At 43.5% G+C, this 12648-nt stretch overlaps 1 protein-coding gene across 1 annotated transcript in view; it reads left to right on the forward strand.

Annotated features, from left to right (window-relative positions):
* The window catches only part of NDST2 (N-deacetylase and N-sulfotransferase 2), an 89939-nt gene that overhangs the window by 59627 nt on the left and 17664 nt on the right, over positions 1-12648 (forward strand). The window contains 4 exon segments of the mRNA XM_081913563.1: positions 5520-5607; positions 6897-7051; positions 7356-7541; positions 9022-9150. Coding sequence (XP_081769689.1) covers positions 5520-5607; positions 6897-7051; positions 7356-7541; positions 9022-9150 — 558 coding nt within the window.

Here is a 12648-nt window from a genome sequence, read left to right on the forward strand (position 1 = left end):
CCATTAGCTAAAGTGGTGCTTCAGGTTAAGAACAGTTTCAGGTTAAGAACGGACCTCCAGAACGAATTAAGTTCTTAACCCAAGGTACCACTGTATATATGAAAAACAAAGTGGCATGAATTTTTAATCTTTTCATAAGCAAAGTTGCTTTGTAAGTGAATGTAGTATACAACGATATTTAAGTAATCTGGCTGCAGAAAGCACATGGCTACTGTTGATATATCTTGTACAATTCAGATATTTTGTGAGGGGGTTACAACACTGGAGTGGTTAAAACGACCAGGTAAACTTCAGTTTTGGGAAAGGTATAATGGGGGAAATAAAATTTTATAATGGGGAAAATAAAATTTTAATAGGTGCAGACTTGTGTTCAGTATTGTAGAATGTTGGAGAAGAGGTGGAATGGCCTACAGATAGAAGATTTATATATATATAAATATTTCCCGCTTCCTTTTCTGTCCTTGTTAATGATTATGCATTGTGAATCTTCTTGGTACAACTGATTTCTTGGTACAAATGATTTCTTGCATTTCTTTCTTGGTACAACTGATTTCTTTTAGGTCAACAGTGAGCCTGCAGAGGGTGCTTAGGGTTTGGGGAATTATTAAAAACACCAGGATGAAAACATCAGAATGGGGGCTAGTTGGTACTAGCTGCCAACAATACAGTTGCAGCTGCCACAAGGAACAGGGTTGTTTAGGATTTATCAGCTGGCAGATATGTTGTCATAGTAACCCAAAGCAAGGCTTTAAATCTCCCTCAGTGCACAAAAGGGTAAGCCTCTTAGCATCATCTCTTTCTCACTCATCTTCACACCAAACTTTCCTCGCAATTGGAGACTGCTCAATAATGGTAAACTCAGGTGGCCAGTGCTGACAGGACTGTAGCCAAAATGGGGCCACTGAGAATCAATTGCTTAGTACAAAAAAAGAAAGAATAAAACCATGTTGGGGTAATCCACACCCAACCACTCCAAAAAACAGCCCAAACAGGACGGAGCATGCTCAGTAGCAACAAAATTTAAAACTACAAATTGGAAAAGTAAAAGGAATACTGGTGGGATAGAGAGGCGAATGAAAAATCTTGCTTGGAGGGAATGGCTGACTTGAAACCCTAAACAGGAACATTTCTTTTAGGGCGGAAGATAGGCTTCAAAATTTTGTTGTATTTGTCCTGGTGTGGAAACAGGCAGGTTTGCAACTACTATACAGTGGTACCTCGGGTTACATACGCTTCAGGTTACATACGCTTCAGGTTACAGACTCTGCTAACCCAGAAATAGTACCTCGGGTTAAGAACTTTGCTTCAGGATGAGAACAGAAATCGCGCAGTGGCGGCAGCAGCGGGAGGCCCCATTAGCTAAAGTGGTGCTTCAGGTTAAGAACAGTTTCCGGTTAAGAACGGACCTCCGGAACAAATTCAGTACGTAACCAGAGGTACCACTGTAGTTGCAGATCACCCTTAGAAATGAGATGGTGTCACTTCCAGCAAGGCCTGCGCTGCCACCTTTATTTGTCTGCACACGTGCCATTTTTGCTTAGCCCTACAAGTGGCACAGATGGCATATTCATCCAAATTTTGGTCAGGGCAGTTTTTCTTCTATTAAAATACTGGAGACTATAAACTTGCCCTGTGTTAAAGAACTATAATACATTCTTTACTTGCATGAGGAATGTGTGAATGTATGTGCCATTATATAGGGGAGAAATGTATGGTCCCTACCTTCTCAGAAGCACATGAAATTAAGAAGAAAGCACATTGTGCAGGAGAGGACAATGGTCCTCAAACTGTGGTCTGCAGGCTTCATTCAGCTGGTTCATGGAATGATTGTAGACAAGGACAAAGGGGGGGGGGACAGTCTCACTCTACAACATCCCTGAGCATGGCATCTCAACCCCTCTGCTCCCAATCTTCCCACTTGAGCATGAAAGTCTGAAAGAAGCTTCTCAGCATGTTCAGCTAAACATTCTTAGAAGCCTCCACACAACTGGGAAGCCTGATAACTCACAACTTCAGATTGCAAGAGGGCATTCGGCCAAACATCTGAACTTTGTACTAAGTGTGTGAAGTCTAGGAGTGGAGAGGGCAGGACCAGTGTGTTGGGGGGTGGGGTGGACATTAAGGTAGTGGAACATTCATCCCTGGCCCCCAACACACTTTTTGCCCTTGCATGCTCAGGGGAGGACTTTTGATGAAGTGGAGCTTGTTGAGAGCAGGGCTCCAACTAGGATCCAAGAGGGAAGCTAGACTAGCATTCACTCAGTCATGTAAGTACCGTATTTTTCGCCCTATAGGACGCACTTTTTCCCCTCCAAAAATGAAGTGTGTGTGCGTCCTATGGGGCGAATGCAGGGTCGGGCGAATGCACCGACCCCTCTCGCTCTCCAGGCTTCAGGAGAGCCGCAGCGCCAGCCCCACAAGGTCGGGGGACAGCGGGGAGGCGGAACGCCGCCATCCCGCTGTCTCCCGATGTGGTTTGGAGGCTGACGGCGGGGAGACGCGTGCTTCTCCCCGCCGCCAGCCCCGCAAGCTCCGGGGACAGCGGGGAGGCGCAGCGCGTCTTCCCGCTGTCCCCGGACCTGATCTGCAGGCGGGCGGCGGGGAGAAGAGAGCTTCTCCCCGCTGCCAGCCCCACAAGCACCTGGGGGGGAAATAATTTTTTTTTCTTTATTTCCCCCCAAAAAAAACTTGGTGCGTCCTATGGGGCAAAAAATACGGTACCCTTTAAAGGGAACGAGTTTAAATTTTCAAGATTATGTAATATAAAAATGTGTTGTTTGGCAATCTGTTGTTATGACAATACATTTAGTAGGCCAACCAACATATTGCACAAGCTTTTCAAGTTCTCCAGAACTCTTGATTAGACTAGATGGCTTAACAGTCTTCCAAGAAATGACAAAAGGTTGCTATACTTCTTTTTCATTTTGGCTGAAGAGCAGTACAAAATGATTTAAGTCAATAAAATTAAGTTTCTCTTCAGCCATGCCCATTCTCTGCATTATCAACTTGTAAATTTTGTAAATATAAAATAAAACAATTATCAGGTATCATTATGAGGGGATTATAGCTTAGACACGCTAGAAAACCTTGTAAATGGTCCAAGCATTCTAATTTTGTTACTTTTCTGTTGTGAACTGCCCTCAGCTCTTCATATGATGGGCGGTATACAATTATTATTATTATTATTATTTATTCAAGTGGTGGTGAGGGCTGTAGGGAAGTACCGTATTTTTCGCCCCATAAGATGCACCGGCCCATAGGACGCACCAAGTTTTTTGGGGGGGAAATAAAGAAAAAAAAATCCCCCCCCAGGCGCTTGCGGGGCAGGCAGCGGGAGAAGCGCTCTTCTCCCCGCTGCCCGCCTGCAGATCAGGTCTGGGGACAGCGGGAGGACGCGCTGCGCCTCCCAGCTGTCCCCGGAGCTTGCGGGGCTGGCGGCGGGGAGAAGCACGCGTCTCCCCGCCGTCAGCCTCCAAACCACTTCTGAAGGCAGTGGGATGGCAGCGTTCCGCCTCCCCGCTGTCCCCCGACCTTGTGGGGCTGGCGCTGCGGCTCTCCTGAAGCCTGGAGAGCGAGAGGGGTTGGTGCGCACCGACCCCTCTCGCTCTCCAGGCTTCAGCGAAAGCCTGCATTCACCCCATAGGACACACACGCATTTCCCCTTCATTTTTGGAGGGGGAAAAGTGTGTCCTATAGGGCAAAAAATACGGTATAAATCTCCCAAGCATAGGCATTATCTGGGCGTACCCATATTTCCAGCATGGACCCTCCTCCAAGTAGCAGAATGTGACGAACACTATTTCAGGGAGCAATTGTTTCTTTTAGAGCTCAGTCTGAATCCCCTTGGCTTTGGTCTTATTCATAAAATTCCTCATATACATTCAGAGGTATCTTGTTCTTCCTCTTCAGAGGAAGAGGCCCCAGATTTCTCCCCCCGCCCCGGCGTCTTCAGGAAACTATTTAATTATGAAAAGTACAGTTCTTGTGTCGCTTTCATACTGTTAAACCTTTGTCATAGTGGTCTGTTGACTAGATACAAATAAATGAATATAAATCTCAGCTACTCACTATGTTGTTGGTATTCTACCCAGAGGCAACTATACATGTAATTTAGCATGTGCCAATTTGTGTGATAGACAATGCAATGCTCCTGCTCTCAGGTGCCGGTATTTCAAGATATATTGCTGTGCCTTATGCAGGGAATATAGCAGATTCACTGTATTCTTTTTGGAGCCTGCTAAAAACATTCCTGTTTAGACGAGCCTACCCAGTTCCTTAAAAATAATTTTATTAGAAGAAATCTTGATATGTTTTAGTATTTTAACTTGTGCATGTTTAAAGTAGGGCTGTAATTTTTTTTAATTTATTTTTTTGCTGCTTTATATTTTGTAAACTACTTTGAGGGTGGTTGTTGTTTACAATCAAGCAATGTATAAATTTTATGAAATCATAATAATTAATAATATCCAGGGAGGCAGGGACTGTCCAATAATACAGCCTTCTTTAGGCTAATCTTCTAAACATGATAAATTAATATGACTGGCTGTTGAATATGACTAACTCCTGAAATAATACTTGGTTAATATCTCTGTGTGTAAAATTATTGTGAGGGTACTTAAAGCTGCCAAAATGTGCATAGCAGCCAACTGGAAGAAGGTGATTGCTCCATCAGCTTATTTGTTTCATTTCATTTCATTTTAATCCCACTTTTCTACCAAAAAGGGCTCCCAGAGTGACTTATGAATCTCAGTAATAACCACATAAAAAACACATTACGTAAGGAAAAGTGTTGGGGAAGAATGTGATAAAAAGCATACTGTGGCACTGTTTCTTAGCTACAGAAAATATATTTGATGCATATTTGACCACAATCCAAATATGTTAACCACTTCTGAATTGTATGGAATTTTTTGACAATTGACAATCACAATTAAAATAGCGATTAATGGGCAACAGGTGCATATCTCTATTGAAAGATGGGACTTTTATTTGCAGGATAAAGCCATAAAGAAGGCATAGTTGATATGCTTTGGTAGTTAAATTGGCCACTGCTTTATTTTTGACTTTGCAGAAGATTAAAGGTAGACAATCATGAGTTACTATGTAAATAACAATAGCAGGTTAATCATCACATTCAACTCTGGTTCCCTAGGCAACATTTTAAAAACTAAGGCAGAAGCCTATGGTCCAGCTGGCCAACCTAAACATTTTGTGGATGAGTTGATCTAGCTCAGGGTTTGCCATATCTGAAGAAAGCTCTGCACTATCTTCTCCAAAACAGAGAACCAGAGAGCAAGGCCAGGGACAGGGCTGGCGTTTGGTGCTGTGCTCTCCTGAACACCCTTGCCAAAGACAAGGGTCAGCCTTTAAGAAACCAATGTTTGGGGCTGCTTGTGCATTGCTGCCAGCGTGTAGGCTTTGTATGGAAGTGCCCTTCTTGTCGAAAAATCTGATTAAGAATCTGTTTTGAAGTTTGTTTCCTCCTCTCTCCCCCCCCCCCATTTTTCCTTATTTTTCAGGCTCTACTGAACACTCAGAACAAGTTGAGGACTTTGGTTCCCAATTTTACTTTCAACCTGGGATTTTCTGGGAAATTCTACCACACTGGTAAGCTGCCTTTGTTCTTTTCACCTGTATTGTAAATTTCTTAGTGAGATGCCATCCACACAGTCAGCAGTTGTGTAAAGTCTGATCAGGATCAGGATTCTGGCATCAGATAAAAGAAGGTTTGTTAACCCTCTGGGCCTCACCGCAGTTTTTTTGTCCAGGATAGATAAATATCTGGCAGGGTTTTGGCTTACAGGGAAATAATAATAATAATAATAATAATAATAATAATAATAATAATAATATATTATTTATACCCCGCACATCTGGCTGGGCCTCCCCAGCCACTCTGGGCGGCTTCCATAAAAACCAAAAATACAGTAAAATATCACACGTTAAAAACTTCCCTGAACAGGGCTGCCTTAAGATGTCTTCTGAATGTCAGGTAGTTGTTTATCGCTTTGACATCTGCTGGAAGGGCGTTCCACTGGGTGGGCGCCACTACCGAGAAGGCCCTCTGCCTGGTTCCCTGTAGCTTTGCTTCTCGCAATGAGGGAACCGCCAGAAGGCCCTCGGCGCTGGACCTCAGCGTCCGGGCAGAATGATGGGGGTGGAGACGCTCCTTCAGGTATACTGGACCGAGGCCATTTAGGGCTTTAAAGGTCAGCACCAACACTTTGAATTGTGCTCGGAAACATACTGGGAGCCAATGTAGGTCTTTCAAGACTGGTGCTATATGGTCTCGGCGGCCACTCCCAGTCACCAGTCTAGCTGCCGCATTCTGGATTAGTTGTAGTTTCCGGGTCACCTTCAAAGGTAGCCCCACGTAGAGTGCATTGCAGTAGTCCAAGCGGGATATAACCAGAGCATGCACCACTCTGGCAAGACAGTCCGCAGGCAGATAGGGTCTCAGCCTACGTACCAGATGGAGCTGGTAAACAGCTGCCCTGGACACAGATTTGACCTGTGCAGAGGTATATAAGGATATAACCTCTGCAGAGGTAGGGGCCTATTTGAATTCTTTGATTTGGGGAACTACTGGATCCAAGTGGTGTTCTGACAGCTCTTGGGTGCTATCAGTACAACGGAGCGAATGGGAGCTTTTTATGCCAGGGAAGATAGCAGGTGCAGAAGCAGGGGGCTCATTTGGATCAGCACCACAGTGTGGGGCAAAGGGTTAATGCCCCCAGCTATGCCATAGCAGGTCCCTGGTGTAGATGGGAACCTGGCGCCTGCTGTTTCCTTTTAAAAGCCATTCATGCAAATGAAATGTTGTCTTCTCTGGTTTGGCCATTTAGCGTCTATGATGACTGACAGTTGAGCACCCCTTCCTTCCCCCTTCTTTCTAGGTACTGATGAGGAAGATGAAGGGGATGACATGCTGCTAAAGCATAGGAAGGAGTTTTGGTGGTTCCCGCACATGTGGAGTCACATGCAGCCACATCTCTTCCACAACGTCACTGTGCTAGCTGAGCAAATGAAACTCAACAAGCAGTTTGCTTTGGTAAGGAGCAAATTCAATGGGAGATGTTCCAGTGCCATCTCAACAATATTCTGCCAAGTTTCCTTTCATTTTATCCATGCCTTGTTGCCTAGAGGCAATGTTTTACTCTTCACAGGCAATTGACTGTTTACAAACCTAGTATAAATGTGTTGTGTCATATACCCCAGACCCAAGTTCCGATTTACTAACTCACTCACTTTTTGTTTTGAGATTTCTGTCTTGCCATTTCTGCCTTCCTTCCATTCAGCAAACTGCTAGCAATACAGGGAATAGAGGGTTCTTACCATTGGTGTTCTTCTTCCAGGAGCATGGGATCCCCACGGACCTGGGCTATGCAGTAGCCCCCCACCACTCAGGAGTTTACCCTGTCCATGCACAGCTCTACGAGGCATGGAAAGCTGTCTGGGGCATCCAGGTGACCAGCACAGAAGAATATCCACACCTTCGGCCTGCCCGGTACCGGAGGGGCTTCATCCATAACGGAATCATGGTGAGACAATGAAGCCCCTATTGATTATCTGGAGGAGAAACATGGCCACTAGCCTATTGGGTACTCATCCCTGCATTTTGAATGCTAATCTTCCCTGAAACTCTCAAACACAAAAGCAAAGGGAGCACAAGAATGAGTCCCGCTGGATTTTGCCAAGGTCCATGCAGTCCAGAGTGAGGAGATTTCACCCCTCCCATATCCAAGAATCTCCTGATGAGTCTGCTGATTCCCCAGAGAGAAAGAGGCGTGTTCTGCTCTCTACTTATTCTACTCCAGCACTCAGTCAGTCAGTCAGTCAGTCAGTCAATGTGTCGGGGACTGAGTGTTACAGATCGTGTGTAGAGATAAGGTTGCTGCTAAGAGCAGCTGCAGAAACTCAGTGCAGTTTAGCATTCATTTATGCTTAGACCTCATTAAGCTCTGTATATAGTTGTATAATAGTTGTAGACAGAATAAAGAAGATATTCTACAGAGCTGCTCTCCAAGTCGTTTATATACTCTGCTAGACTCTGCTATACTCTGCTGTGTGACGACTGTCTACTTGTGGAAGTGAATCCGGTGCTCACAACTCTAAGCTGTGAGTCCACAGCACTTTGACCTGTTCCTGTCCAGAAGGTGGTCTCTGGAAGTGCTACCCAGCTCGCCTAGCCCAGTCGAGGCTGAAGTGCATGAGTCCAGTTAGTGGCACTGGCTCAAGGGCGATGCTGACACAGAGCCCTGTTCTCACAGTGGCCAACAATGCCTCTAGGAGGCTTGCAAGCAGGGCATGAATACAACAGTACTCTCCACTTGTGATCCCCATCAACTGGAATCCTGAGCCATATTGCCTCCAATAATGGAAACAGAACATAGCCACAGTGGTTAGATAGACTTGCCCTTCATAAATCAGTCAGTTCTTTGTAGCAATCACTCAGACTAGTGTAGAATTCCCAGTATGTAGGATTCGAGACTGAAGAACGTCCAAGTGGAGCCATGCAACTGCTCCAACAGTTGTGTCACTATTGGGCAGCTGAGCAGGAGAGGCTGGGTTGATTCCCTCCTTTAACTTTACATTATGTATTAATAAAGAACTCCGTTCCCTTGAGTGCCAGTCCTCACGTAGCCAAAAGAGCTGCCTCTTGTGCATGGATGGTGCCCTCAGCATGCTTAGGAGAACCATGGGGTTTGCGGAAATGCAAGAAAAAGTTTAGGGAAATTTCTTGAGGGGAAGGAAACCTCAGAACAGCCTCACAAGGACTAAATATGCTGAGTAGCCGCAGAACACCAAGTGGTGTGTTTTTTCTTTCCTTCTTTTTAGAGTGGGACTGAAAATGGCAGTTAGGAATGATAGCAGAAAAGCAAATATGATGTTGACACCATCTAACCCCAGTAGAATTGCCTTCTCCTTTGGCTGCATGTTTCCACTGTTGGCTGCATGTTAAAATTCACCGGGATAATCCATGGCCATCTCTAATTTTTCCTCTCCCTCTGGCTCTCCCAGGTGTTGCCTCGACAGACTTGCGGTCTTTTCACTCACACCATATTTTATAATGAGTATCCTGGTGGCTCCAAGGAGCTGGACAAAAGCATTCGTGGTGGTGAACTCTTTCTGACAGTGCTCCTGAACCCAGTAAGTACTGCAGCATTGGGGGGGGCAGTGTTTGTGATTACCTGTGTGCTCTATGTGGTGAAGGATGGGGAAAAGTAGTTGGAAATACAGTCTGCACAGATGCTAAACACAGGCAGCAGTCCTGAGGCCTAATTCTCACCGGGCTGTCTCCTCAGACAGACAGATGCCAACAATGAATTTTATTTTTTTCTACCCTACGTCAGTGGTGGTCAGGTTTTTTTTCTTTTCTTAAGAGCACAGAAAAAGAAAACAGCTGAGGTGTGTATATTTGGCAAAAGTTGGGCAAAGAAGTGAAGGGAAGCATTTGTGGAAAATATTGGCCGAACAGTTTTGCCACCCAGGAACCTACTGAAAATGCTTCAGGGAGGACATACCGTATTTTTTGCTCTATAAGACTCACTTTTTCCCTCCTAAAAAGTAAGGGGAAATGTGTGTGCGTCTTATGGAGCGAATGCAGGCTGCACAGCTATCACAGAAGGCAGAACAGCAAGAGGGATTGCTGCTTTCACTGCACAGCGATCCCTCTTGCTATTCTGGCTTTTGAAATTCAGAATATATATTTTCTTGTTTTCCTCCTCCAAAAACTAGGTGCGTTTTGTGGTCTGGTGCGTCTTATAGAGCGAAAAATACGGTAAATATGACAGAGGTTCTTCCTAGGGATAAACCTTCTTCTCAGGAGCAGCCTACATTCTTAGACTCAATGCCTGGAGGGGAAACAGGGTTGCAATCGCTTGCTTTGTCCCTGCCCTCCAAGTATTCAGTATTTAGATCAGTCTGCGAGAAACTGGTCTGAACCTTGTGCACTATGTGCACGGGGATTAATGGTGGTGGCAGGGAGGGCGCAGCAGGTGCCTAGTGATTAGAGATTAGGCCAGCAAGCATGATTCCTCCATACCCCCATGCAGTGACTGAGTGGCAGACTTGGGTGTCTGAAATTTCAGCAGCACCCTGTGCTGCGCTAAAATTTGTTTTTTTTTATATAAATATTTATTGGAGTTTTTAATAAAAGAAATACAAAAATAATAAACAGCGTTACTTTGTTTTTGCAAAATTTCATAACATCTTTAGACTTCCTCACATCCCCCGCTCCCACTTACATCATTAATAAGTTTTTGTCAAGCAAATTATCATCTTATTTTCATTTTTATAACCACTTATTTAAATACAATAAAATAATTCTCCTACAAATTTTGTTTCTCTTAATCTCTCTTATCATCAAATTCTGATCCATTTTAGTGATGGCCAATTATTTATAACCAAGCATCCTTCTTAACATTCCACTAAATCACAATGTTTCTGTAGATAAATCTTGAATTTCTTCCAATCTTCTTCGATCCTTTCTTCTCCCAGGTCTCGGATTCTGCCAGTCATCTCCGCCAGTTGCATATAGTCCATCAGTTGCATCTGCCATTCTTCCAGTGTGGGTAGATCTTGAGTTTTCCAGTTCTTAGCGAGTAGTATCCTTGCTGCTGTTGTTGCATACATGAAAAATGTTCTATCCTTCTTTAGCACCTTCTGGTCGACAATGCCCAGAAGAAAGGCCTCTGGTTTCTTGGTGAAGGTATACTTAAATACCTTTTTCAACTCATTATATATCATTTCCCAGAAGGCCTTCACTTTAGGGCAGGTCCACCAGAGGTGAAAGAATGTTCCTTCATTTTCTTTACATTTCCAACATTTATTATCAGACAAATGGTATATCTTGGCAAGTTTAACTGGGGTCATGTACCATCTGTATATCATTTTCATTACATTTTCTTTCAAAGCATTACATGCAGTAAAGTTCAACCCAGTGGTCCACAACCTTTCCCAGTCTTCAAACATAATGTTATGCCCAACATCCTGTGCCCATTTTATCATAGCCGACTTAACCATTTCATCTTGTGTATTCCATTTCAACAGCAAGTTATACATTCTTGAAAGTACCTTAGTCTTAGGTTCTAACAATTCTGTTTCCAACTTCGATTTCTCCACCTGGAACCCTAGCTTTTTATCACTTTTAAAAATTTCTTTAATCTGAGCGTAGTGTAACCAGTCTCGCACTTTATCCTTCATTTTCTCCATACTCTGCAATTTCCAATTATCTCCGTCTTTTTCTAACAGTTCCCAATATTTTGGCCAATAGGCTTCCATATTGGGTCTTTTTCGGGCCTTAGCTTCCAAAGGTGAGAGCCACCTTGGAGTTTTATTTTCCAATAAGTCTTTATATTTTGTCCAGACATTAAACACTGCTTTTCTGACAATATGGTTCTTAAAGGCCTTATTGATCTTAACCTTATCATACCACAAGTATGCATGCCAACCAAAAGCATTGTTATAACCTTCCAGATCTAACACGTCAGTGTCTTCGAGAAGTAGCCAATCTTTTAGCCAGCAGAAAGCTGCGGCTTCATAGTACAACCTTAAGTCTGGCAGGGCAAAGCCCCCTCTTTCTTTCGCATCTGTTAATATCTTAAACTTAATTCTGGGCTTTTTGCCCTGCCAGACAAATTTGGAAATATCTCTCTGCCACCTCCTGAAACACTCCGTTTTGTCCACAATTTGCAATGTTTGGAACAGAAACAACATCTTTGGCAATACATTCATCTTAATAGCAGCAATTCGGCCCAACAAAGAAAGCTTCAATTTTACCCAGCTATCCAAGTCTCTCTTAATTTCAGACCAGCATTTTTCATAATTGTCCTTAAATAGACTCAGATTTTTGGCTGTTATGTTAACCCCTAGGTACTTTACCTTTTTCACCAATGATAATTCTGTTTCTCTCTGAAACCGTTCTGACTCTGTATCTGTCATATTTTTCCCTAACACCTTCGTTTTTTGTTTATTTAGCTTAAATCCCGCCACCTGACCAAATTCATGTATCAGTTGTAATACTCTTTTCGTACTAGATTCTGGCTCCTGCAGTGTCAAAACTAGGTCATCTGCAAAAGCTTTAAGTTTATATTGTTTCGCTCCGACCTGAATCCCCTGCACCAACCGGTCACCTCTGATCAAGTTCAGGAGCACCTCCAAAACTGAAATAAATAACAGAGGGGAAATCGGGCAGCCTTGTCGTGTTCCTTTTTCGATTTTAAATTCTTCCGTTACCACATTGTTGACTATCAATTTAGCTTTTTGTTCTGAATATATTGCATCAATCCCATTTTCAAAACCCCGCCCCGCTCCCATTTCTTTTAAATTTCCCTTCATGAATTTCCAAGAGATGTTGTCGAAGGCCTTCTCCGCGTCTATAAAAATCAGCACTGCTTTAGTGTTTATGTCTGTTTGCAAAAGTTCCAAAATGTCAATAATGTTCCTTGTGCTTGCAAACATGTGTCTACCTGGGAGAAAGCCGGCCTGATCTTTATGAATTACTTTATTTAAAACTCTTTTAAGTCTGCCTGCTAAAACATCAGCAAATATTTTGTAATCCACATTTAAAAGGGAGATGGGGCGGTAGTTCTTAAGTTGTGTTTTTTCAGTTTCTGATTTTGGTATCAACGTGATAAAAGCTTCCTT

This window comes from Podarcis melisellensis (genome assembly GCF_964234715.1).
Source record: "Podarcis melisellensis genome assembly, chromosome: 5".
Taxonomy (NCBI): Eukaryota; Metazoa; Chordata; class Lepidosauria; order Squamata; family Lacertidae; genus Podarcis; species Podarcis melisellensis.